General features: G+C 44.0%; 1 protein-coding gene across 2 annotated transcripts; it reads right to left on the bottom strand.

Annotated features, from left to right (window-relative positions):
* Positions 1-5: 5 nt before the first annotated feature.
* BDH2 (3-hydroxybutyrate dehydrogenase 2) lies at positions 6-27,544 on the bottom strand. Of its 2 annotated transcripts, none has more exons than XM_036410228.2 (10): positions 27,451-27,544; positions 24,058-24,137; positions 23,095-23,173; positions 21,312-21,408; positions 18,502-18,610; positions 13,834-13,894; positions 12,523-12,636; positions 8,214-8,272; positions 7,557-7,649; positions 6-355 (listed from the first exon to the last, which is right to left on the bottom strand). In XM_036410228.2, exons 2-10 carry the CDS (start codon positions 24,127-24,129, stop codon positions 302-304), a joined length of 738 nt encoding a protein of 245 aa, XP_036266121.1. In that variant the 5' UTR covers positions 24,130-24,137; positions 27,451-27,544; the 3' UTR covers positions 6-301. The 2 variants fall into 2 exon arrangements, with proteins under 2 accessions (XP_036266121.1, XP_036266113.1); XM_036410220.2 differs by having other exon boundaries at positions 24,058-24,239; positions 27,451-27,524.
* Between the last annotated feature and the right edge of the window lie 441 nt (positions 27,545-27,985).

Genomic DNA, 27,985 nt, shown 5'->3' with positions numbered 1-27,985 from the left:
TTTCCTTTTTTCTTCATATTCACATTTTACTTTATATGCTTAGAAATTGGGGTTTATTGTTAAAACTATTCATTTGTAGTGAGTTCCTTATCTTTGATGTCATCTACAATGGAATGTAGAAGAGATTAGAGCGATTAACATATTTAAAGAACCAGCCATACAAACAATGACATCATTACGAAGGCCTTGTTTTCATTCCTGTGCCATTAACCAGAAAGACGTGATGTGATGGGTGAGTCTTCTTCAGAACCAGGTTCACAGTGGACAGGAAGGGCCTCCTCCCCGCAAGGAGAGCCTGAAGTCACAGGCTCCAGCCTCCATCGATGATGACGGGGTTACCTGTTACGTAGGCAGACTGCAGGGACGAACACATGGAGACAGAACAATTAACCAGGTTCCACACAGGTGGTGTTTTTCCCAATTCATCTATGACTGACGTAGCTAAACAATTTACTCTCAGAGTAAAGGGAACGCTCAACAAAGAGAATTCACGAAAGTCTGAATTAAATTTGGGGATAATTTAACATTTCTGTGTTCTTGTGGTCTGGCCTCTGGCTCGTATTTCAACATATGTCACATTCTAAGCAGATCTATAAAGTGTTTGGTCTCACAATCAGAAAATTAAGTTAGGTGGTAGCCCTGGCCGGTATTCCTCAGTGGTTGGAGTGTTGGCCTAACCACTAAAGGATTATGGGTTTGAATCCCAGTCAAGAGTTACGGATTTGATCCCCAGCTCCAGTCAGAGGCATGTGCGGGAGACAATCAACCAATGTATCTTTCTCACATTGATGTCTGTCTGTCTAGTCTGTTTTTTTCTCTCCCCCATCTCCCTCTCTCCTTCTGCCTCTCTCTAAAAATCAATGGGGAAAATATACTTGAGTGAGGATTAACAAAAACAAAAATAAAAGTTAGGTGACATATAGTCATTCCTGAAATTTGGATAAAGTCTAGGCTAGAACATTACATTTGCATTTTGAAACTCAGAACTATTCTAAATGAGCTGAATTTTGTGCCATTGATAAACTTTTGAATATAATCAGGTATGTCGGTCATAAAGTGGTCATGCCAATTACCAAACAAAAATTAAAAAAAAATATATTGTATTGAAGCATCCATCTCATATAAAAACTGCTGTCTGAAATGTTAACCCTGCTATTTGGCTTCTGTAAATGCTTGCCTGCTTAAATAATGAGAATAAGACTACTCCCACTTCAGAGAGACCATTAAACCTTCCCTGGATGAAATTATCAGTGCTGACACCTGGCCAGGCCTTTGGTTGAGATCTCAAGGCCCCAGCACATAGGGCTCTTTAAGAACTTGAAAATGGAGCCAGAAATACCCCATATTTGGGAGACAAAGAAGGTAAAAACATATAAATGGGGAAAATTCCTCCATGTTGGGGCCCAGAATTTGAGAGACATTTTTCTCTGGACCTGCATGTAATAAATGTAACTCCATCTCTCTAAGTATTGCTTGGTTCTTTTCCGGTTTTCTGTAACATTATTGGTTCCCTGAACCAGCGAACAATTGTGCTTGGCCTTTTGGCCTCCGGTGAATGGGCCAGGTTTGGGGCCTGGGAGAGCCAGATAGGCCTCCAGGAGGTGCTGCTCTGCTGATTTAGCAGAATTGAACTGGGGGACTCTGGGCGCTCTCAGACCTCAGCCCAGGACCCAGCCTGCATCTGGAGAATGGACAGACACTTCTGGACCTGTCAACAGAATCAGTAAGGTAGGGGCCCAGTCAGCTCAGCACACTCCAAGTGAGTGGAAGGGGGTGCTTGATCACCTCCCCAGAAGCCATACGGCTTCCGCAGGCAAATTAATCAGGAATCAGGTGGGTTGTTTAATCTCTGAGTAAATATCTGGTAGAAGTAAAAACCTCGAACTATAATAGCTAGTATATAAATGTGAGGCTCTGGAAGTGACTGAAGGAATTATGAGTTCACTCTGCTGTTTGTGTGAGACTAGCCAATTTGCTACCCAGAAGGAGGACTGGACGCAGTCTTAACTCCTCCGGTAGGTTCTCACCAAGATGTTGGTAGAGAATTCTGTTCTGGGTGCTGGGAGTGCCATGGTTTTGTTTTTCTGCTGAGCTCCAGTCTGGGCTAATCTACTGAGAGAGTGTGAATATGGATATTTGTCTATCTTGGCATAATTATCTGCTCCTTAACTGGTCTGTGTGAAGCGAAAGCCACTTTGTGCCTTTTGGCTGTACACATTAGAGAATTTGTTATCTCTTTCTATTGTTTAATTGTTTAAAGATAGGGCGGGACCTGCTGTGATGGTCTGTAAACATCTTAAGCAGCTCTGCTGAGTTATTTTTCTCAGAGATGTTTGCTCTCTATCACAGTAGGAGGAAATCAGCCCATTTAGCTAATAAAAAATTTCTCTCTATGTCTGTATAAGTAAGGGTTTCAGTTTGCTCTGATTTGTGAATTTGCTGTATTAAATTGAAATTTTAAAGTCCTAGGTTGATTTAAAGGTATAAATTTGTGACATTTCAAAGAAGAAAGAACTTTTATTTATGGCTTTCTTATCTCTTTTGGTGGTCAGAGACTTCCAGGGGCACAGCTTACAGCTCTGCAGGGCGGAGAGATTTACAGGCCCTGTCCCTGCCTGTGACATCATAGTCCAACGTGATCCACCTGAGGGGAACTAAGGCTGAAGTTGTTATTAACTGTTTATGACCTCTTTAACCCTGGCTGTGTGTTTTGTTTAACTTACTGTTTTCAGTTATTAGGATCCTCATAGAGGACATAACTTGGTCTTTCCCTTCCTCTAATAGGACCTGTAACTGGATTAAAGATCTTTTCTTTCAGGAGGCCATCCAGGCTTTCAGTTCACAAGAAATCTCCCTACACACCCTTATCCCCCTCCTCTATCTTTCCAGGCTGAATAAGAGTCATTTTCCCCCACAGGTCAGACCCCAGTCTCCGGGAGGGAGGACTGCTATAGCAGAAGTCCATAGTTTTCTCCGAAACTCCCACTGTTTCTATTTCTCCCCTCTGTAGGAATTGTCTTCTTCTGAGTCATAATAGGAAAGGGAGACAAGCCACGGGACTGGAAACGGGAATGGTTGGAGAAATCAAGAGTGGTAAAGATAAAGATTTAAGATCCTCTAGGAGTTTAGGGGCTTAGAGTAAAAATCCATGAGGGAAAACAACGGTTACAGAAAGAAAAAGAGTATCCTTAAATGTAAAAAGCCTAAATATACAGGATCTCAGACCATTTGACTTGTTTCAGGACAAGGTAAATGGTTAATGCAGAAAAAGCAGTGTGTGTGTGTGTGTGTGTGTGTGTGTGTGTGCGCGCGCGCGCGCGCGGGGGTGGGGGTGGGGGAGAGGGAAGAGGTCGGAGGGGGGATTGGCTGTTAATTATGAAGCAGGGAGAGATAGGTTTTTGTTGATTTTTTACTGGCTGCAGACCACTCTGCTGGCATAGGGGTATGGTCCAAGAGTCTTATCAGAACTTCACTAGATTCAAGGTCGCAAGTTTTCTGCAAGCATAATTAAACTAGTTGCCCTGGTGATTTAAAACTGGCTGCTAGGCAGACTCAGTCCGCGAGAGCCAGGTGAAAGAAGGGGGCAAGGGGGGCAGAATGCCTGAGCTGCCTTCAGTGGCCCTGGAAGAAGCAGCAGCAGTGAGAAAAGCGGGGGTCAGCAGACATTTACCTGACATTAGAGCTACCCCGCTGCTGCCCAGTGAGTGATGAGTGTTTTACAACAAGCAATACAAGACGTAGGCCTTCGGCTTGCTGGCTGCAGCAGTTATACCAGAAGCCAGTGACTGCTACTGGCCTTCCAGCAGGCCCAGGAATAGAGCATCAGGCCCGGGATCTGTGAAAGCAGCAGATAGAGCTAGTGAAAGCTCCCTGTCTGCAAATATACTGAGAGGGTTCAGTACCTGTTGCTGCTGGAAGAGGAGGGGCTGAGATCCCCTTCCAGTGCCATCCCTTGGGAGAGGCCTGGTCGCTGCTCTGCCATGAAGGGGACTGGCAGAAAGACAAGGGGCCCAATACCCAAGCCACTGCCACAGAAGTGCTTTGCAATATGCTAAGCTGTTTCTAACTGCAATTCTGGCTGCTTTGGACTGACAGCTTAAAGTCAAAGAGCAAAGGAAAGGCACTCTCCCTGGACCAGGGAGCCTTCAGGACTTTGAGATTCTCCAAGAGAGAAGGAGTCTGACTGAGGGATGGCAGAGATCCTGTTGGGTTGGAAGGACCTAAGGCCACATGTTAAACTTATAAATTACAGCTTTCTAGGCAGATGTCCAAGCCCAGATATGTAGAGGTTAAGCTGCCTGTTTACAGCAAAACAACCTTCTCCCATGCCAGAATAAATTTTAGGGAAATTAGACAGGCTGTGTTTGTGGCTAGAAAGAACTGGCCACCATGCACAGCCCTGACAGTGGCCTGCAGAACACTGTATAATAGACTTAGATGATGCCTGCATCTTATGGGCATGATTCCAGAAAGACAAGAATAATTTTGCTTTGTGTGGGAAGGTCAAGAATAAACTTTAGTCATCTCCCTAAGATATTTGTATAGCCCTACCATGTGTCATTTATGGTAGCAGAAGATTTGGCTACCTGAGGTGGCCACAGCGCCAATACTGTACTTCATTGTGTTACATTAACCTTACAGATTTGAAAGGGCAGGTGCCCAAATGGGCAAGGAAAATACCCATCTGGTTTTGGTCTCTATTAAAAGACAGTTGGCAGCCTGTATACTGTCTTTGCAGGCCTGTGTGACCATGCCCATGTCAGTTGTGGCACAAACCTCAACTTTAGGAAACTGGGGAAGGCTGTTTAGAACTGAGGGAAGTGGTGAGTACCAGCCCTTTATACAGGAATTACAGACCCCAGGAGGTCCTGTGACATGTGAGACCCTGTAAAGCAATAAAGCTCCCTTAGTCCTTTCTCTGAGAGCATGTCACCCCTCCCAGAGACCATATGAAATTTTAAGGACAGGTCAAGTAGGGGGAACCCCACTACAAGGACAGCTATAATTGTCTACTTGAATATAGACACATTTTGAATTTCTCCTTGTCATTTGAAGACAGTTACATTACTCTGAAGAACCCACAGAAAGGACTGACAAGGAAAATCAGAAGATCTTAAAGCAGGTCAGTATATTTTTCTCCTTATATAATTCCTCTGAAATTTGGCAATGCTTAATAAATCACGACAATACATTTCTCTGCATAAACTCAATAAGACCGGTTTCTAATAGTGGTTTTATTGACTGGAAACTTTGACTGGAGTGTCACGTTTCAAAGAGCCCTGTCTAAACTCTGAAAACTTGAAGCCAATAAGAGTGCCAAGGAAAAGCCTGGTATCCTGCTTGGGAGCCCTGAAAATGGCTGGCACTGGAGCGTCAGGCCCATGCCCTGCCATCACTGGCGGTTGGCCAGAATAGAAGGGGAGCAATAAGGACACCTCTACGTCCTTTCGGAACCCCCTCGACAAGTAGGAGGGCTCCTGAGATGGGCCTTAAAATCTAGGGCGTGGGCCCAGGTGGAGTCGCTGCAGGTGAGGGATTCACCTAACTGAGCAGATACTGCAGGCAGCCGGACGGCAGCTGATGGCTTGGCTTCCTAGCCCTATGGGGCACACTAAGGTTCAATCGTGACATTTTCCTCTGGACCTGCGCGTAATAAATGTAACTCCATCTCTCTAAGAATTGCTTGGTTCTTTTCCGGTTTTCTGTAACATAGTATAGTTGACCAGTATATAAAGTCAATTCCAGGAACTGAAGCAGACTAAATATATTTGAAAAATTTGAATGAAGATACTGAATTATTATAATCTATTAAACTATGAAAAAATTTGATGCTAGTTTTAGATACAAATCTGTGCTAAAGGAGTTAAAACAAATAATTTTTTTTTTCTGACAGAATTTTTCACTTTCCAAATTATGAAAGGTAAAATGATTTATTATGGTAGAGGTTTAAAAAATATCTTTTAACTTAAACATAGATAATAAAGATTAAAATCTGTGTTCTTAGTTTTAAATTTATTGAAAGCCTAAGACAATGGAAGAGGGAAGAAGAAAAGACACGAGTACAGAAATTTTTAAAGTCTATTCCATGAAAACTGATCATATCATGTAGATAAACTAGGAAGGATACTAATCACTTTATCAAAAAATGATGCCCTCTTTCCCCAAGGTTTTTATAAGGCAAGCTCTCTGTTACACATCCGCACTTCTCTGGGCCCCTTTAAGAGGCTGAAGGTCCTTTTGATGCACGTTTCAAGCCAGAACATTTCCAAATATGTGGTAACCTAAACTCTGGATAAACAAGGGCAACCTAACTTATCAGGTGTACCCCCAAATCAAATGGGCTCTTCCGAAGACATTCATTCAGGGAAATCACCAAGGCCAATATACATGCTTCATTAGTATTTTGTCTAGCAAGTTCCCCAAGTAGTTCTAAGAAGTAGTAACTGCTCTGTCACCTGTGTTGGTCAGATTCAAATCCTGTATTGGTCATATTCACCAACCATCTGGTATGTCACACCACGTTCCTGTAAAGAGGAACTAACTGATGAGTAACACACCTCCTCACTCCTGCCTATGCACTTCCTTATCCCTGTTTCTCTCTCTCTTTCTCTCTCTCTTTTTTTTTAATATACACACATATATATATATTTTATTGATTTTTTACAGAGAGGAAGGAAGAGGGCTAGAGAGCTAGAAATATCGATGAGAGAGAAACATCCATTAGTTGCCTCCTGCACACCCCCTACTGGGGATGTGCCCGCAACCAAGGTACATGCCCTTGACCGGAATCGAACCTGAGACCCTTCAGTCCCCAGGCTGATGCTCTATCAACTGAACCAAACTGGTCAGGGCAATCCTAGTCTCTTTTCATACATTGTAGTGCCTTGGTCAAGTAACATTCAAAGCCGTAAGACAGAGAGGGATGTTCCTGTGCTCTACACCTTGTAAATACAGTTTCTGTTTTTGCAGTAGGATGCCACTTAAAAACAGTCAATAGCTGTTGAAGAAACTGGTTCCCAAGTAGGTGCGAAGTGGAAAGGGACAGAATTAGGAACTTCCATACATGATGTCAAGTATGAATTCATAGAAAAAAAGAGCCAGGGGGAGTCTGCTAAATAAAGGCACCGGTAAAACTAAAATCACCAATTTTGTGCTTGCCACATGCAATTAAATCTGATGGACCTCCTCCCTGCTTCACCTCAAGCGCTCAGAATTTTGGAGGCTCATTTGTTTGACTCACACTTAACCAGGGTTTCCCCAACTGCAATTTTTGAAAGCAGCTGTCTGTTTGAAGTTGAGCAATTTTTTTTCTTCACTCCTCTATTTCAATTACTATAAGATTTAGTAACATGTAAAGCTGAATGAGGAAAATTCGCAGCTCAGATCAAAGTGGTGTTTCTTTGAGCAAATTGAACCAGAACGGATCCCTATCCAGTAACCGCAGCATCTTAGCGTGTGTATGTCCATTACTCCCAAATACATAATATTTTTCTTTTTAGCAAATATTGGCCAAATACGATTAAGATAATGAACCCCTTACGAAGAGCAGTGCTTACTTCATCAGAAGCCAAGTACACACACAGCAGGGCTATTTCTTCTGCAGTTGCAAACCTTCCAGTCTTCTGTCTCTTCAGAAAGTCGCTCAGTGCCTGTGACCAGAAACCATGCCAGATGTCAGTGACCGGAGCTGACGTGGGAACTCGCCTGCAATTCCTCCTGGCAATCAAAGGCAAGCTGAATCTAGACATACCACTGGCTTGGGGCCTTCATCATGTATGATGCATAATATGTGAGAATATCACTAATTGTGGACTAAAGCAGGCCAAGCAGGGCTATGGCGACTTCCTAGCTACTCAAACTATTTTGTTATCCTACAGACACCGTGACAGATCGAAAAGTTCATATTAATGAAGGAAGCTTTTTTAAAGCGGTAGTAAAATACACTTAGTGGGATATTTGCCATCTTCACCATTACCGTTCAGTAGGGACATTCGCACTGTCGTGCGACCTATCTCCAGAGCTCTTTTCATCTTGCAGAACTGAAACTCTGTACCCAGTACCCAGCAACTCCCCATGCCCACACCCTCAGTCTCCCCTGTCCTCCCTAGCAACCACCATTCTACTTTCTGCTTCTACGAATTTGTCTACTCTAGGTAAGGAAGAGGGCATTTTCTCACGGGAAGACTTAAACACATTTAGGAGAGTAGGTATACCTCTTCAGGATTTGGTCGGGCTTGTATTCTTTCTTGCAGAGATGGGGTATCGACAGTTCCTAAATCAAACAGGACATTCAGTGTGGTTAGTTTCTTTAACTGAAAAACAAAACAAAAAGCTGACACTTTGAACTCCCTTTCCATGTAATAGGACAATCAATGAAAGCCTTCTCCATGACTCAGAATGACAATTTCACGTCTACCAGCCAGCTCTGTTATATAGGACTTATATATAACTTCTGTAGTGACATATCTGTGACTTTTTAAAACACAGACTATATCTTGGTGACATCAGGCAGGGACTCTGGGTGAAACACCCAACATTCCCAAGATCTATTGATAGATTTTAGTCACATGAGGTTAACATGATCCATTATGGATTTTAAGCACTTTTACATGTATTATCTCAGTTAATTCTCACAACCGTCCTGAGATGTGGACACCATGATGGAAGTGCTTTCCCAGCATGAGGACCCAGACCGCCTGAAGGCCCTCAAACCACCCCAGCTGTTAGGTTCACACCGGGGACCGTGGGGCCAAGGCAGTGCCTGTCATCGTCCGCCATAACTTAGGCGGTTCTACATTTTCCTCGTTCTCTTGCCTATTTTCATTGGTTTCAAATTCCTCTTTTTAAGCACTCTCATAAAAAAATGTAATTTGAAATTATTTCGCTTAAAAAAATGAATGGACACTAAAATGTTTTAGATCCCACTTAGAGCACGCTTCCAGACTTTTTGTTCACTTACACAGTCTGGCAGTTCTCTTGAGAGGGCTGTTTTTTCTTCTTCTGACTGAGAGTACTCCGGGGGACCAAATGGCCTTTCTAGGTCATAAGTGACTTTACAGTCATGTCTGCAGCTCTGTCTTTAGACCATGCTCCTGGGAATGCCACAGGTTTGATGTTTGCTTGGAAACCATTTCTTAATTTCTCTTTATTTGACATTTCTCTGGAGGCTGGGAATCTTCAGAATCAGCAAATCCTGGCGCGCGCTCTCTCTCTCTCTCTCTCTCTCTCTCTCTCTCTCTCTTTCTCTCTCTCTCTCTCTTTTTTTTTTGTCCAGCCCTTCTTCCTTTAGCTTCTCTCTCCTCTCACATCTTACTGTAGGTGGGTGGCACTTTTGAACATTCTGGGTGGAAATTGCCTTTGCTAGATCACCCAGTTCATGAGGGATGTTTTCTACCTCATGGTAATGCAGGGAATAGTGTTGATAAACTTTGTGAAGCCACATACCTTGTATCAGTTTCCAAGAGTGTTTCCCTCACCTCCTTCACCAACAGCCTCCTCACAGTACAACATTCTACCAGCAGTGTGCTCAAGGCCCCTAACACGTTCCCTATGCACTCTCTTCAAAATCCTTACAGCTTTGGCCACTTCCCTCCACTGAGGCAAATGAGCGCCAGACCCTACATGCGGCTGGTATGACGGCTATTGCACGAAAACTGTGGAGCAAGCTTACGCCTTCACATGACCTAAACTCTGACCCTAATTCATTGCCACTAGATTCTGCTGTGTCCATGGCACAGACCACCACCCATGCTACAGTCTACACAAGTCCGCAGTTGGAGTGCTGTGACTGTACAACCACCAGGATCATCCCAGACACAACCATTCCTAGTCAGGTTTTCTCCTGTGACCGGCTCGGTGAGTCATGGCTGGTTCCTTGTTCCAGAGAGTTTGGTAACATATTTTCCAGTCTCCTGAAAAGTCCATCTGCTAAAACAACCACATTTTCCAAATCATTTTGCCATTTATTCCATTGGGTAAATAGCACCGAGAATAGATATACCTAAGTTTCACCAGTATGTGTTAAAATTGTCTCACCTATATCCTCCTTTTCTTAGTGTTACCTATGTTTACTTTTTTTAAAAATATATTTTATTGATTTTATACAGAGAGGAAGGGAGAGAGACAGAGAGTTAGAAACATCGATGAGAGAGAGTCATCGATCAGCCGCCTCTTGCACACCCCCCACCGGGGACATGCCCGCAACCAAGGTACATGCCCTTGACCGGAATCGAACCCGGGACCCCTCAGTCCCCAAGCCGACGCTCCATCCACTGAGCCAAACCGGTCCTATGTTTACTTTTTAAAAAAATATATTTTATTGATTTTTTTTTACAGAGAGGAAGGGAGAGAGATAGAGAGCCAGAAACATCGATGAGAGAGAAACACCAACCAGCTGCCTCATGCACACCCCTCTCTGGGGATGTGCCCACAACCAACATACATGCCCCCACCTGGAATTGAACCCGGACCCTTCAATCCGCAGACCGACGCTCTACCACTGAGCCAAACTGGTTTTGGCCTTTTTTTTTTTTTTTTTTTTTTTTTTTAATCCTTATCAGAGGATATTTTTTTCCCATTGATTCCTAGAGAGAGTGGAAGGGATAGAGAGAGAAAAACTTTGACGCAAGAGAGACACTTTGATTAGTTGCCTCCCGAATGCACCCTGACTGGGGCTGGGGATCAAATGTGCAACTTAGGTATGTGCCCTTGACCAGGAATTGCACCCGTGACCCTTTAGTCTAGGGGTGTCGAACTCAATCAGAGAAGGGGCCAAAATCTAAAATCCAGCCTAAATCGCGAGCCGAATGGTTTACTGAACAGTCATAAACTGTCATTGTGATGGAAACGCAGCGGAGTGCAGTGATGACAGCGCGGTGCGGGCCACATTGCAAGGCCTAGCGGGACGGATTTGGCCCGAGGGCCTTGTGTTTGACACATGTGCTTTAGTCCATGAGCTGATGCTCTAGTCTAACCACTGAGCAAATGGCCAGAGCTACGTTTACTTTTCTATTGTAATAAAAATCAAGCAGAACACTGCAATCATGGAAATTCTGTAGTTTGCAGGGTACTTACCGTGTTTCCCCGAAAATAAGACATCCTTCAAAAATAAGACCTAGCACATGGAAAGATAAGACATCCCCTGAAATAAGACCTAGCGCAACTTTGGGAGAAAAAATTAATATAGGACACTGTCTTATTTTCAAGGAAACAGGATAGTAGTTTTCCCTCCTTAACTAATAAGTCAGTGGATTTCAACCTGAGGGGAGACCCTGATGGATTACGTCAGAATCTCCTGTGGGGCTTTCCAATCACAGGCATACCTTATTTTATTGTGTTTCCCCTTATTGTGTTTCACACCCATTGAGCCTGTTACAAATTGAGCACAAGACCCTTTGCCAGCAAAAAGATTATGACTTGCTTTATTGCGATACTAGCTTTATTGAGGTACTTGTTTTATTGCGGTGGTCTGGAACTAAATCCATGATACCTCCAAGGTACATCTGTACCATACACACAGTTTCCCCATCACGTCCTAAATTCCAGCAGGCCCTTCAGATTTTTAAAAGGTCCCACAGGTAACTGTGAAATTACACTTCTCCTCAGCTCCTCAGTAACCATTGTGAACTACTCTGATCCTGGACAGGCATTATTTAATTGCTTTCTAGAGAGGAAGTTAATACCGGTTCTCAGGCACCTTGCATTCATTTGGGGTAGGTGGAGCCCGGTGCAAGGGCATAGCTACTTAACCCAAACACCCGAGGTCATTAAGAAGGGGAAGTCGTTTTTTTTTAATCAAGAAATAAGTTACCGAATGCTTTTGTTTGGACAAATGGAATGTTGTTTCTACTAATAATGAGCTTCGCCTTTCCCCTTTCCTGCATAGGAAAGTCAGCATACTTTCTGGTGAAAAGCCAGACAGGGGATAGTTTGAGCTTTGAGAGGCCTTTGGTGTGCTTTAACTATCCAACTCTGCCTATAGCGCGGGAGCAGTCCTAGCCAACACGTACGCAGGCTGTGGATGTGCTCCCATTAATCCGTTTCTATAAAGCAGGTGGTGGCCAGATTTGGTCTGCAGGCCATCATTTTGCTGACCCCTGTTACAGCCTAAAGGACGCTGTTCACTTATGGGCCATCCAGGAGGTTCCTAGGACCCCTGCCTTCTGGGAGGCTCTTCTCCCCTCCTTCCCGCTGTTCTGTCAGTAAGGTCCTCTTTGGCCTGACAAGGTCACCCCTGGTCTGCTTCCAAGACACCATGTCCTGGCCAGGGCTGTCTCTCACCACGTGGTTTGGAGTTGCCCGAAAAACATAAATAACATTAAACCCTTTGTCTCTGTGGCTTATTCCTAATGACTTAGCCTCTCAGTCCCAATTGTCTTAACAAGCCCAGCCCTTTCCTTTTGAACGTTTCCCGATGATAGGAGACAATAAAACACGAAGTGAACAAGCGTATGTAGACATCTCGCACAGTGGCAGCCGGGAGGTCAGACAGGACAGGCTCACGGCCCTCAGTGTGGGACTCACCTGGACACACACAGTTGCACCGGACACCCTGCTGGATGAAGTCCGCAGCCACGGCCTTCGTGAGGCCGATCACAGCGGCCTTGGTGGTGCTGTACACACATCTGTTCACAACTCCTGGGGGAAGGGAGGGCTCAGCAGTGGAGCACAAATAAGTGTCCTCAGCAGCCATGTCCATGCTCCCCTCACCCCACCCTTTTAAAAAATTATCAGTTTTTTCCCCCCCTTAATAGGGCTAGTTTTGGGAAAATACCATCTTTATTGGCACAATTCAACTGAGACATAGGTGTTGACAAGCTGCACTTAAGTGACTAGAGTGGTCTTCGTTGCTCATCATCAGTTGGTAGACCCCTTCGGCAGATTCCAAAAGAGAGTCAGGGTGAAGAAAAGAAAGCAAAACCAAGAGGCCCAGGCATGTCTTTGCATTCCTCTCTGGTGTAGGTTTAAGGTGTGCTATCTCAGCAGCAGCTATTTCATTTTAATCCTGCAAACCCGCCTGGGCCAGACTGTGGCCTTATTCCCAGCTTGCTCTGCAATCCTGCTCTTCAACTTGACTCTTCATTCAGGGCCCAGATCAGCTGTCCCCACGAATCCCTCCTCATATCCACAGGCAGTTAGCTCCCTAGTGATGGCACAGCACTTTGCACAAAGCTCTGTTACAATCCTCTCATACTGTGGAAGACCCTTTAATACAGCTCCTCAACCTGTGGGTTGAGAACCGCTAGCAGGGTCACCTAAGACCATCAGAAAACATAGATATTTACATGACGATTCATAAAAATAGCAAAACTACAGTTATGAAGTAGCAACAAAAATAATTTTATGGTTGAGGGTCACCACAACATGAGGAACTGTATTAAAGGGTTGCGGCATTAGAAAGGTTGAGAACCACTGTTTTAGAGAGGAAGGGAGAGAAACATTGATCGGCTGCCTTCCATAAGCACCCTAACCGGGAATTGAATCTGCAACCTTTTGGTGCAAAGGATGATGCTCTGACCAACAGCCAGCGGGTCAAGACAACACATCTTTTTGGATTAATTAAATGAGGAAAGGTTTCCTTCTCCCTCTTGATTTCCTTCTTCCCTCTCCTGATTTCCTATTATAAAAAATAAAAGGAGGGCACAACAAAAAAAAAGTTTAATTTTATGACTGGTTCACATCTAAGGCAAAGGGACTGGAAATGAAGGAACTTAAGACCAATTTTAAAGGCAGTTTTGAAGTGACGTGTGGCTTTTATGGGTTTTGCTAGGTTCCTCCCCTTAGCGAAGGGAGGTGAGGGGCTTTGTGCATTATGACCTCAGGAGACAGACCTACCTTTGATGCTGGAAGCCACAGAGGACATGTTGATAATGTTGCCAGATTTCTGAGCAAGCATCTGCCAAAGCAAAACAAATTAAAAAAAAAAATGCTACTCCGCAGGCTAAAAATACTGCCTCTTTAGAAGATGAGCATTTACTTAGGATTTGCAGATCCATCTTATTAGCTATTAACACTAAGTGCAGTTCAGCACTCTTTAAGAGTCTGACCCAATCACTGCTGGGAGTTGACGGCCTGTGCTACAGCCGCTGGCTGGCGGGGACAGTTCCCAGGGGGATTACCCACCCCCTTGCGGTGGCCCAAGAGCATCAGCCAGACCAAGAATGAACTGAGCTGAATGGAAGGAAAAGAATGGTGATCCGTACTGTGTGTCCTGATGTTGGAAAGCTCTCGCCTTCATTCACCACAGTATCTGTTGAATACCTAACTGTGGTCGGGCATGGTGTTAGGTCTAGAAGATGCAAATGTCAATGACAGTCCTGCCTGCAGACAGCTGCCAGTCTGCTTGGAAAGGCTGATTTAATCAGCACCCAGGACAGCAGCAACCTTCACAGAGAAGGGGGAGGTGGTGGGAAAGGAGCAATCCAGGGGCGGGACACCCGGAAGAGGCTCTTGAGGAAGAATTATGTGAGTTGATTTTTGAAAACCAGTGTTAGAAAGATCAAAGAGGACGGTGTTTGAAGGAGAGAGAACGCTATGCAGAAAGGCCCCATCGAGGAGCTGGGAGCAGTGAGGTTCAGAGGTCTCGTGGGGTTGAATGTAGGAATTTGGACTTTACCCTGAAGGCACAGCTGTGGTGAGAAGGAAGGTTTAGTGCAGAGGAGAGGCATGTCCAGACGTGGGGGTTACGGAGATGACTGGTATCCTGGAAGCATAGGTAGTGTTTCAGGAAAGGGGGATAAAGCAGAGATACAGAGCTGTCAGTGGGTAAGAGGTAGCTGAGGCAGCAAGGGCGGGACTTGGTAAATGGTTACGTGCAATGAGGGCTGCCTCCCCACTTGGAGCTGTGAAGACCCCCTCCCTCAGAATTCCTCCACTAACGATGAACTCAGAGGGAGGAGGGTCTCTGGCTATCCTGTCCTTCTAGACAGAGTACACCATAGGCCGTCAATACATTCTGATGAATCAACATAAAGTGCAGATTACTGTGCTCTGCCCCAAACCTAATGGAAATATCTAATGAAATAAGCTGCTATGAGTTACAATGTTTTCAAATGAACTTTATGTATTATGTCATATATGAGTATGTTTTCAAGATAATACATGTATGTGCAAGGGCATGGTGCCCATGTATGCTTCAGGGGAAGAAGCAAGAGGTGGGGAGAATTTCTGCCTCCTGGGCACTAACTTCTCACTGAAAGCAGAGGCCAGGAAAATGGCCACAAAGAACCAGGGGAGATGGTGGGCAAGAGTGGGGTGAAGAGTTATCATAACTGTCGGGGGAAATGGAAGAACCAACTAGAGAACAGGAGAAAAAACCAGTATGTCCTATATCATGAAAATCAACGAAGTTTCTATTGGGGTGAGTTTCCCCAGCAGCTTTCAGACAAAGAGTACTGGAGAAGGTAAATGATTGGATGGATCCAGGGGTGAGGCTGCAAGAGTATATGCTTCTATTACCGTGTACTTACTTCTTATTTTGATAGTTAGCTACTAATTGTATCTAAAAGGAGATTCTAAAACAACCCTAAGCATTGTGCTGGACGGACTGATAGGACACAGGAGAGGTGGAAGTGGACGGCAGGGGAAAAACTCACCCCAACTTACATAATAAAGAATATCATAATGAAATGGGGTCCTCGGGAACCCCCTGGATAGTTAGTACAACATAGTCATGCTGAAAACCAAGCCTTAAAATTATTCCTTCTCATCAAATTTAGCAAATAGCACAACCCATTTTTATTTATTCATATGTTCCAGTTTTACTGAGCTATCATTGTCTTATAGAACCCATTTTAAATGCATATAGAATACATATAATCCCGTTTAATACATAAAGATGGGCTATTAAGTGATTTCACTCTCCCATCTCCTGAAATGCAATAATAACTTGGGCCAAACTTTAGGAGATGGTGGTGCCACCCTCTGTCACCATTACTATCCATTCAACCCAGGTTTCTCTGCTGATCCTAGAGCCCATAGTTCTTGCCTCCTTCTACTCTGCCTTCTTAGCACCAGCTTGGTACCTGCTGTCATTGTGTGAATGCTCTTCCTGGCACCCCATGCAACCGTTCTCTCTGGCAAGGATGACTGTAAAGAGAAGTGCCTGGTACATAGTAATGCTATGTAGGACTGATGTCCCTGAAACTCAGACAGGACCTGGAAAGATCTCTAAAGATTCCCTCTAACTTTATTCTACTCTGACCCAGCCCTCCTATTCCCACTGACCAGAGCTCAACTTCTGAACTAGGCAGACACTGGCTTCTGCATCTTCAGTGATTCCATGCCTGGATTGACAACCTAGATATACATATTCATTCAACAAGTGTTTCCTAAGCACCTCTATGTGGTAGGGGCTCCTATAAGATACAGTGAGTGGTTAAAATCCCCACATATCTAAGACCTACTAGAATTCTTGCCATCAAGGGTTTTCTTTTCCATTCCATAGTGGACCTTGGATTCTGCATTGACCTCCTTACAGCATTTTCAACTTGTTCTCTGCCATTTGACTGATCCTTGTTTTGGAATGATTTCCTGTTGTCTACCCATGAACAAACATTTCCTACAAGTGTTCCTGTTTTGGCCATCTGACATATCAAATCTGTCTACACTTCAATCCTGGGCCCCCAGAAAGTTCCAACCTGGTATACGTGCACCATGGTTAATGAATGCAGAGGGTCCTAGACAATTCGGCATGGAAGGGATTGGGTAGCCTATCACCCTCATTTAAAAAAACAAAGAAATAGATGCTAAAAGGGAGCAAGTGCCATCTCCCAGCTCACATGGTGAATTAGGGGCAGAGCTCAGGCAGTACCTGAGGTCTTCTGAGGCTGGGGCCAGGGTCAGGTTTAGTAAGTGGCATTGACTCCTGATTCCCAGTCATTAATATCTCTTGGGGATTTTTTTTTTTTTAAACAAATGAGTGTTACTGGCTCATATGGATTATTGTTAAAATGTTTTGTAGATACAAACTCATTAACTTACAAGTCAGTGTCTGATATTTTCAGTTAACACTCATGTACAAGTTCAGCTTCAGTGCACTCACACCTGCTTCCCTCATCGATGCTTGTAAAGCTTTCCAGACAGGAGGCTGGTTTTACAAATGAGTCCCATACAGTGTGACCGTCTTAACCGCGACACCCTAAGCTTTCACCCAGAGCCTCTGCTTCTCTCCCACATCTGACACTAACAATATGTCTTCGAAAAATACATGCAAGTTCCAAGTAACAGATTATCCTGAACTCCAAATAAACAAAACATGCAATTTATATATTTTTAAAAGTTTTCTAGTTCAATATTCCATGGATCCAACCAAAGATCCATTCTAGGCTCTCAACAAGTATATTTTTAAAAAAATTCCTTTGTTACTAAGTTAATTGTTCCAATTTTCCCTTTGAAGTCCATCTGAATGCTTCCTGACATCAGACTGAATATTCAGAGCAAAGTACCAGCCCTGCCTTGTCACTGAAAAGCTCTCTCCAGCCCTGGGCTGGGTAGCATTCAGGATGACTGACATCTAATCCAGCTGGGCGGAGAGAAGGGATGTTCTGCTTTTCTCGAGGGTTCAGCTCACAATCCTGAACTGGGCTGGTTCCGTACTCAGTCAGTCCCTTCCATTGTCTGAGCCTGTGCTGTCTGCGACTATTGACGTAAAAGCTCATTCAAGTCAGTGCTTTTCATATGTATACCTCCCTCCCCCAGAGCACTGAGTATGGTGCTTTCTATCAAAAGATACTTAAGGATTGTAAAATAAAATTAAGAATGTTGATGAGTTGTGAAGGCTGGAGAATTCAAGGGTAGGAAGATCACTGTCTCTTAGCATGCAACATCTCTGACCTCTCTGGTTCCTCTGTGGCCTAGCTAAAAACAGGAGTGCTGGCAGAATACTTAAGAGTCCAGAAAATCAATAGGGTACATCCATCTTGAGGACAGGTGCCTAGACATTGAAATTCAAGAAGGGGACTAACTTCCAGGGTTTCAATCAATCCTGGTTCTAACAACTTGCCAGTTACGCGACTTTAGGCAAGTTCCACAGCCTCCTGTTTAATCTCTGCACGGCGGATATGGTAAGCTGGTGCCCACTCATCAGACTGTTCTGGCCAGTGTGCCTCCTTGCTGTCCCTCCTCAAGGAGCCCTCTCCTCAGATGCTGAAGTGGGCCTCACTTTTCTTTCTTCATAGCACTTACAACCACCCACATGATGTATGTTTATTTGATTACATATTAGCCTGCCTCATATGAGCCCACACACACAAAACGGACCTCCCTTACAGAGGAGCTTTGTCCTGCTCTCTTCCGCACTTAGAATGGAACCTGGCTTGTAGAAAGTGCTTGGTATTCCTTGAATGGATGAACTGAGTGAGCTGATTTATATTAAGTGACTTGATATAAATGTTTAATACAGGTTAGTCAGTATGTCAGCTATTATCACTGAGGGGGTTCTCTCTAAATGCCCATGAGGAGACCTGCTTATCCAGTGGGGCTTCCCCTAGTGGATCGTCTTACTTTGGGAAGAAATGCCTTGATCATCAGGTACATGCTGCGGACGTTGAGGTTCATGGAGAAGTCCCAGTCTTTCTCTTCACAGTCCAAGATGGTTCCGTGGTGCACAAAACTGGAACGGTGATTACACATGGGGGAAATGATCAAGCATTTCAAAATATTTCTATTCAATTTCCTTTTCATTTTTATTGTCATTTATTGACTTAGACCCATGGTCGGCAAACCACACCTTGCAAGCCACATGTGGCTCTTTGGCCCCTGGAGTGTGGTTCTTCCACAAAATACCACGGCCTGGGTGAGTCTCTTTTTGAGGAATTGGCATTAGAAGAAGTTTAAGTTTTAAAAATTTGGCTCTCAAAAGAAATTTCAATCATTGTACTGTTGATATTTGGCTCTGTTGACTAATGAGTTTGCCGACCACTGACTTAGGCCATTGTCCCTTCCTTAACCAAGATTTTCAACATATCAAACATACTATCACATCGTACATTAGGTTAGCAGATATCCCAACAATATTTGAAAACAATATCCTTCTTTTACTAGAAGAAGGCAAGAGTTTGAAGCCACCAAACATAAGAAGCTTTATACCACAGCACAGGAAACATGGAAAACAAACATAAATGAGAACATCACAGCTGCCCTGACTTCCCTTTCAAGGTCAGCAGTGCCCCCTGGTGGCACAGATTTAACATTTCAAGGGAAATCAAAATTGCAAGGAAAACATCTCCAGGCAGCAAAGTATTATCACTATGTCTAACATATGAAGTAGACAGAGTGGAACAAGCCAAAAACCTTAAAGTAACATCACTCTTTTGCAAGTCAAACTTCCTTCAGGAAGCATTGTAAAAATCTGGGGTCCTAAGTGATGTCACTGTTCCCTGGACCAAAATTATGTAATTAATGATAAAATATTATTGGTGTGACTGTACTTCCAATTAAGCAGAATGAGAGAAAGAACCACATGCTCTGTCTCAATACCCTTTACTTAGCTGAAAGTTTAATAAATTCTCAGAAAACTAATTTTTCTAGCTGATTTTTTTTTTTTTTATGGCTCTGGGTATATTCTTTTATGAGGGGTGAGCAGGTTGTTTATAAAATAGATAATCACAAACTGCTGCTTTAACTTAATTTCCATACATTGTAACACATGATTAAACTGTGGATAGGTTGAGGTCCCCTCTTCCCCACCCTGTCTGGCTCTGAAACATGGTTTGGAAGAAACATCTACACTAATAAAAGAGAAACATGCAAATTGACCATCACTTTGCTATGCCCACCAGCCAATCAGGAGTGAGTATGCAAATTAACCTAACAAAGAAGGCGGCATCCCTTCCCCTAGCTACTTCAGGCCTCTGGGCAGCACACATGCAGGCAAGGAGTGGCCGGGCAGGGCGGGATGACTGCTATGAGGGGGAGGAAGGGGAACGGAGGGAACTACAGAAGTATCCTTCCGCCCAGAGTAAAGACTAAAGGCAGCAGCCAGAGCGAAGGCTTGGGTCCTGGGTGCCAGAGGAAAACCAGTGCGGGCAGTCAGGGGAAGGAAGACCTATTGCATGAATCTCTTCATGCAACAGGCCTCTAGTAAATATATATTAGACTAGAAGCCTGATGCATGAAGATTCGTGCAAGAATAGGCCTTCCTTCCCCTGGCTGCCAGCACTGCCTTTGCTCTGGCCTGGAGCCACTTTCAGCCTCTCATCTTGTGGCATCAATTTGCATACTCCATCCGTATTGGCTGTAGGCATCACCATCTTTGTTGTGGAGTTAGTCAATTTGCATATTCCATCTTTATTAGATAGGAAGGTTCTAGGATTATTCTATCAAACTATGATACAAATATGACACTACATAAAAGTAAAATTTCAGAATGTATCAACGAGTTTCTGTGTAAGTCTTAATTGTATTCACTGCCACGGTCACACCTGAGAGAGGACAGTGCTAGAAATCACTGCATCGACATGTAACTGCTCCAATTCCAGTCTCATCATTCATGTGTGGTTCAGCAAGTTTGGGACCACCCTAACCAGTTTCACAAATTCCTTCTGTGCTTCATACAAAGTTATAATATGAAACTTCTTTCCTTGGGGTTCATTGTCCCAGTAAGAACCACAGAGCTTGGGATAGTATAAAGGACTTACTAGAATGCTATGTCAAAAAATTGGGAATGCTTGCATTTCAATACACTGAGTACTTGATTTCTAATAATATGCTTATTTTTATTTTTTTAAAAATATATATATTTTATTTATTTATTTATTTATTTATTTATTTATTTTTACAGAGAAGAAGGGAAAGGGATAGAGTTAGAAACATTGATGAGAGAGGGTGGCTCTACTGGAGATGTGCCTGCAACCAAAGTACATGCCCTTGACCGGAATTGAACCTGGGACCCTTCAGTCTGCAGACCAATGCTCTATCCACTGAGCCAAAGGGGTTAAGACAACATACTTACTTTTAAAGATGCTCTACTAGAATACTGTTTCATTTTATTTTATAAATCCTAGCGGGACATCAGTGACAAGTCTATTGGTGTGAGCCTGTCACCAGCTTTAAGAAGGTCAGTACCTTTCAATTAGTGCCAGTTGTCTTGAATAGACCTTAATTGGCTTTTAGGCCCAAACGCACTTGAACGCCTACCGCTGTCTTACTCGCAATAAAAATTCTGTCCAAAATCAGGTCGTATTTTCAAGGACTATATTGTGGCTCATTATAAATAATTTGGCCATATTATCCAAATTCTTTCAATAAAAGTCATAGGGAACTTTAACAGAAAGTTCCTGTAAGAAGAGCGAAATCAAAAAGTTCTGAATTACCCAGCAACATTAAAGAGAACATCAACTCTCTCGACTTCATTGGCAAACTGATCGATTTGTTTCTTCTTTGTGACATCAAGGACCCGTGTTTGGATACCTGAAAAATAAAACAGAAGACACCATTTCTCTATACCCATAAAAAAGATCTAGCCTCGGAGATTCAGCTATTTGGAAGTGTGAAGACTGCAGTATCTGCCCAACAATCATAGGATTGTTGATCATTAGAAGGGTCTTAAGAATCGCATTAGTAAAAATCTTCAAGTCCTTCCCAACTGGACCTCCCAATAACACACTTTCCTGGCTTTCTTCCTGTCTCGCCATTCTCTGAATTGATTAATAAAGGTGCTTGCCGAGCAACGACTTACAGTGAAGTATAAGTGATCTACGTCAGATGCTTCTCAGTAAGCAAGCAGTAATAACTGAATGTCGGCTTTGTTAGCCCCTTTTTTCCTCCGTGGTTGAGTCCCTACAATAGAAATTCTGAATTGTGTGTGTGCGGGGGAGGCAGAGAGGAAGGGCAGGGTTGTGGGAAAGACTTTTTATTTGTGAACTTTATTTTTATGTCAATTCCATTATTTATTGAAATGACTTTGTTGGTCAAAGGTAGCATGACTTATTTCTGGCCTAAACTGTAAGAAGAAATGAGAGGCCAGAGAAAGGATCTGGCCTTGAATGAGCAGGTGTAGGGTCTGTACTAGTTACTAGAGAAATACAAACGTTCTCTTAAGCAGCACTCATTATTGGTATTTTTTAAAAAACAACATATGGGTTATTTTGTTATTCTCTTTTAGATATAGGAAACAAAACATGAACAAACTAAGACAAGAAAAAATGGAATTGAGTTTCAGGAAGACTCCTTTCCCCCTTTGTACTTTTCCTGCACAAAAGCTCTACTTTGAGCTGTTGAAATGATACTTCAACATCGTCTGATTCAGCTAAATAATTCAATGACCTAATTTGTGTTTGATCACATAACCGTTCTGTTTTGATTTCTTTCAATCTTCTGTTCTGATTCCTTTCAGAATAATTCTAACTGAAGTTCTCCGATATCGGGGTGCAGTAAGGGCTGATATACACATAAATAATTTGGGTGCTCTCTTTGGGTTTCTGAACATGACCCGTGATTTTAGGCTGAGCTGTCTCCCACATGGAAGCCACTAGCTAGATGTGGCTATTGAAGCACTTGAAAGGCAGCTAATCTGAGCTGCAATGTGCTGTAAGTGTAAAACACACGTGGATTTCAAAGATTTAGTATGAAAAAAAGAATATAAAAATCACGCATTAATAATTTTTGATTATGTTACATGATATTTTAGCTATATTGAGTTAAATAAAATAGATTATTAAATGAACTTTCAACTGTTCCATTCTAATTTTTTAAATGCAGCCACCAGAAGACTTAAAACAGCACCTGTGGCTCACGTTCGGTGGCTATGGGACAGCACTGCCACTGGCAAAGGGGGGCCCAGAAGTGACGAGCTGTCATAAAAAGTTAGCAGCTGTTCCACTTTCACTCAGCATGTTCTTGTCAGGTCCCGAATCCTTCGACATGTTGGACACATAAACAATTTTAAGTCTGTATCTAAAGTTCCGTGTATACATTTAAGTGTGCAGATTTCTGCCTGTAGGTTCACAGAACGGAACTTTGATGGTTAGAGAGTCAGGCTCCAAAAGGAGGCCAGTGGACTGCGCGGCTAAGGCATTCTCTTTCAGCACCTGAGCACGGCTGCTTTCTAATCCCTGCAGACGCCGGATCCCAGGCCCAGGCGGCAGGGCTGCTTACCTGGGTACTTTTCCAGTTCCTGCAGCTTGGACTCATTGACATCTGTGGCGATGACTTTGGCACCTTCTCTTGCAAAAGCCTGGGAGACACAATACACAAACAGATGCTTTGTGTACTTGCTTAAGTTGCTCTCGTGAATGAAAAGTCATTAGGCCTTTTCTCCTTTAACTTATTTTCATTGTCTCCCCCCTTCCCTATAAAATAGGTGGAATATCAAACTAGTCTCACCTCACCCTTCCCATTGTTATTTTTATCATTAACTAGGACAACTGGACATATATTGTGCTTGTCATCTGACTTGGTCATATAAAATAAATCAGTGTTACCCCCCCACCAACTAGGATTCAGTTATTAACACCTCTCAAAATATGATTCTGTGATTTGATAGTCTGTACTCCATTTCTGAGCATGTTCTTATTATATTCAATTTCTTATTACATTCCAAATAATAAGAGGAAAATGGGTTATTTCAACATTTTCCTCTCAAAAGCATACACCGCTGTTTTCATAAATGTGAAACCACACGCTGCCATTATGCTAAAAGTGCGTGATTAGCTCAGGAGTGGGGTAGAGTGTGGAAGGTTTGATATAAACGAGAGGGTGGAGGTGACCTGACAGCATGAACTCTGATGTCCTTTATCTGAAACGATATGATTTCAGAAAGCTATGCGCTCCCTAGGGCCCGGGTGCAACGAAACCGAGATGGAGGAGTAAGTTTCCCAGAATCACAGGTTATCTGTAATGTCACATAGCAAACTTATGAGGTATTCCCTCATCTGACTGGGGTCAGAAGTAGCAACTTTTCTTTTTGTAACCTTAGACAATAGAAGCACAAACATTAAAAAAAAAAAAAAAAAAAAAAAAAAAAAAAAAAAGGAGAGCAGAAGAAGCTAAACGTGGAATCTGTCCACACAATTCAGTACTTCAACGGTTAGTGAGCAAACAGCACAAGACGGAACTTACGATGGCGGCTGCCCGGCCGATCCCCTGAGCAGCTGCTGTCAGGATGATGACTTTCTTATCCAGTCGCCCCATAATGGAACCTGTGGTGGAATCTAAAGTCAAGTTCATGTTCTGGTGGCCTAGTGGTCAGTTACCTGGGTCTTGGTCAGTTACTGGGTCTGGCCCTGTGCCAGCAGCAACATCTAGAACGAATGGCTCAATGTGCACCTTTAAGAATTTGAAGACAGCACCTCCATACCAAGAGCCCATCATCTGAATGCTTATTACTCTACTAGAGGCCTGGAGCATGAAATGCATACATGAGAGAGGGTGTCCCTCAGCCCAGCCTGCACCCTCTCCAATCTGGGACCCACCCCTTTGAGGGATGTCCAACTGCCCATTTAGGCCCAATCCTACCAGTCCTGGATTGTGATAGGGATGTCCTACCAGGATCAGGCCTAAATAGGCAGTTGGACATCCTTATCACAATCCAGGACTACTGGCTCCCAACTGCTTGCCTGCCTGCCTGCCTGATTGCCCTAACTGCTTCTGCCTGATCACCCTCTAACCACTTCCCTGCCAGCCTGATTGATGCCTAACTGCTCCCCTGCCAGCCCGATTGCCCCTAATTGCCTTCCCCTGCAGGCCTGGGTCCCCTCCAACTTTCCTTCCCTGCAGGCCAGGTCGCCCTCAACTTCCCTCCTTTGCCGGCCTGGTCACCCCTAACTGCCCTTCCCTGCAAACTTGACCTCACCCAACTGTCCTCCCTCACAGGCCTGGTCCCTCCCAACTACCCTCTCCTGCTGGCCTGATCACCCACAACTGCCTTCCCTTGCAGACCTGTTCCCTCCCAACTGCCTTCCCCTGCTGGCCATATTGTGACAGCCACCTTGTGTCCACATGGGGGCAGCCATCTTGTGTGGCAGCTGCCCAGTCTATTTGCATATTACTCTTTTATTAGATAGGATACCTAGCTGTGTATATCAAACACGTTTAGCATAACCCACTGAAGTGCTAACTGAGGCAGACATTGGACTTGTACCTACCTTTCATTTCTTCAGTACCTGAGAAGAGGGCTCTGATGGGACCCAGCAGGTCTTTCCCTTCACTACTTCCCGCTCTCTCCCTGCCCCTGCACACGCTGCGGCAGCTTCCTATGTGCCCTCCCTATCAGGCTTCTCCTTGCTTTCTCTCCTGGAAACCCTGGTCAGGGTTTGCACATCAATCACCTGAGGTTTATCCTTGTCCCTAAGAAAGATGCCACCGTTGGCCTCAGAGACTCATTGAACATAAGAACTGGAAAAATCAAATCATATCCAATACTCCCACTTTACAGATGAAGAGCCTGACCCGGACTGCTCAAGGTCAAGGAGCTGGTCAATAGCAAAGCCAGCACTAACCTCAGGCCTCCTGACTCTCCTGCTTATATGGGCATTCTGCCCACAACACTGCTGGTCCTCTTTGAAAGTTTAAGCATGCAGCAGTGACGCTTTAACAGACAGTCGGTAATGTTTAAACAGAGGACTGAGACATTCTGACATAGGGGAGATAAGATGTGCATGAGCTATTTTATTTGGCCGGTGCTTGCACTGCAGATCTTATGAGAGAGGAGTGGCTGGGGATGAGCTGGGGGTGGTTCAGGGTCAGATGCTAATTAAATGAGGTCATCTTCCAGGAACCCGGTTCCTTCTCTTACCCTGCCATCGTTAATGCGTGCCTCTCACCTCACCCCGAGTAACAGAATGGCTATGATCCAAGCAAGGCATCATATAGACATGCCAGGCAGAAACAAACAAAAAGGTGGTGGTGGTGGTGGTGAAGAACGAGGTGGGTGTTGAGCGAACCAATTTAAGTAGTACATGAATAACCAACTGAAACAGTCTGCTCGATTACTTGCCTGATCAAGTACAGGTAGCTAGCTAGTCTTGCCTGGAGGGCTCACATGACCTATTCCTTTCTTTTTTTTTTCTTTTTTTTAAAAAATATTTTATCGATTTTTTACAGAGAGGAAGGGAGATAGAGAGCTAGAAACATTGATGAGAAACATCAACCAGCTGCCTCTTGCACACCCCCTACTGGGGATGTGCCCGCAACCAAGATACATGCCCTTGTCCGGAATCGAACCCGGGACCTTTCAGTCCGCAGCCCGACGCTCTTCCACTGAGCCAAACCAGCTTCGGCTCCTTTCTTTTTGAACTTATCTTGTTCTCTTCAGCCCTGCGTGACTTCAGACTGCACTCAATGGACACTTCCACTTCAAGCCTTCATTCAGCCTTTGTCCAAGCCCTACGGAATGAGGGGCTGGCTGCTCCTGTGGGCCATGGGCACTGACACGATCTGATATGTATTTTAGAAAGATCCCCATGGAGGACAGAAGGTGGCTGTGAGAAGGGGTGGCGACGAGACCTAGCTTGGCCACCAATCCGCTCACTGCCAAGGGATTCTGTGCTTTGCCCACTGTTTCCAAACTATGAATTCAAACCCAGGCTGGATTGCAGGGAAGAACTGGTTCATGTTTTTCTTCCCTTGGTTCTCCCACACATCCTGCAAACCCCATGCACAGCCAGGGCCTTGTCAGTTACTGGGGCCGTCTGACCCCGGATCCCAGTAACCCAGTAACAAGTCTGCACTTGCTTTTTGTTTTTCCTTATTACACAAGTGATACATTTTCACTTTAAACACGAAAAGAGTTAAGAGCGATAGTCAATGTATACTTTAGAGAGTGAGAGATTCCAACAATCTGTTCCCCCGCTCCAATCCGGGGCAGGTGTGTTACAAAGCTGTTAGTTCACACTCTTGCCATTAGTGACACCTGACACGTGGCACTGCCCGGGCACAGCCAAAGGTTCCCCTGTGACACCTGAGAGGCAGGGCTGGAGCTGCTGAACACAGAGCGCCCTTTCCCTCCCGCTGAGAGCTGGCCCCTCGCTGGCGTTCTGGGGCCAGATTTAGGATCCAAAGGCTCCCTAGTAGACACACCTGCACTATCAAACGAAAACGGACTTATTAAGGAAAATGAGTGCAAACATGGCCTGAAATGGTAACACGAGGCAACTTTCAATACATCCAACGTGAGAACCACACAGGATGTCTTTCTTTCTCTAAATAATGGAATCAAAATGTTAACTTCCGACGAGCACAGACACAAACAGAGCATTGTGACGAACTCTTATCTATATGAGTCAGGAAGAAAAATGTTCACGTTAGACACTGTAAAATCCTCCTTTCTTTGGCTATTTTGAAAAACTTACTAAAATACCAGAGTTTCAAACTCGCTAAAAAACCCACCCTTATCCTGATCTAATTGCTAAAATTAACCCTGAAATAAGTAATGTGCAGGGAAAAAAGGAACATCTAAAAATTCCACCTCCCCCTTTCCCAAAGTTTCTTTTAAAATACTTTGGAGAATCTTACGTTAGAGCAGCAAACGGATGGCGTCCTCCCGATCACTCAGCCAGCAATTGAGACCTTTGTGCAGAAGCAAGTCAGGCGCTTAACGGTGCATGCTGGGGTTTGTAGTTCAGGTCCCTTCAGTTTTTAAGAGGAGTCTCACATTCATGCTGTAAATGTGTGCGTGCTGCCTCCTAGTGGACCTTAGTTGGAACTGTTAAGTCCAAGAAGAAGGTGAAAAGTGGAAAGCTTTTTACAGTTTTCTTGGGATGTGGAAATCATTTCCTTCACTTTAAGATTAATCTAAGTCCTTGTCGTTTGTTTGCACCTACTATGTGCTGTTCTGAGGTTCTCAAGATTGAATAAGCCTCGGCCCAGTCTCCTAAGGGTCCCTGGTTGGATTTCTAATCAAGAGTAGCAGATGGGTTGCAGGTTCCATCCACAGTCGGGTCAGGGCTTATGTGGGAGACAACCAATCGATGTGTCTCTCTCACATGGATATTTCTCTCATCCCTCTCCCCCTCCCTCTCACTATTTAAAAATCAATGGAAAAAAATCC

The sequence above is a fragment of the Pipistrellus kuhlii genome, unplaced genomic scaffold (genome assembly GCF_014108245.1).
Source record: "Pipistrellus kuhlii isolate mPipKuh1 unplaced genomic scaffold, mPipKuh1.p scaffold_m20_p_1, whole genome shotgun sequence".
NCBI lineage: Eukaryota > Metazoa > Chordata > Mammalia > Chiroptera > Vespertilionidae > Pipistrellus > Pipistrellus kuhlii.
The sequence above is the reverse complement of the archived record's forward strand: the minus strand, read 5'-3'. Positions and strand labels throughout refer to the sequence as shown.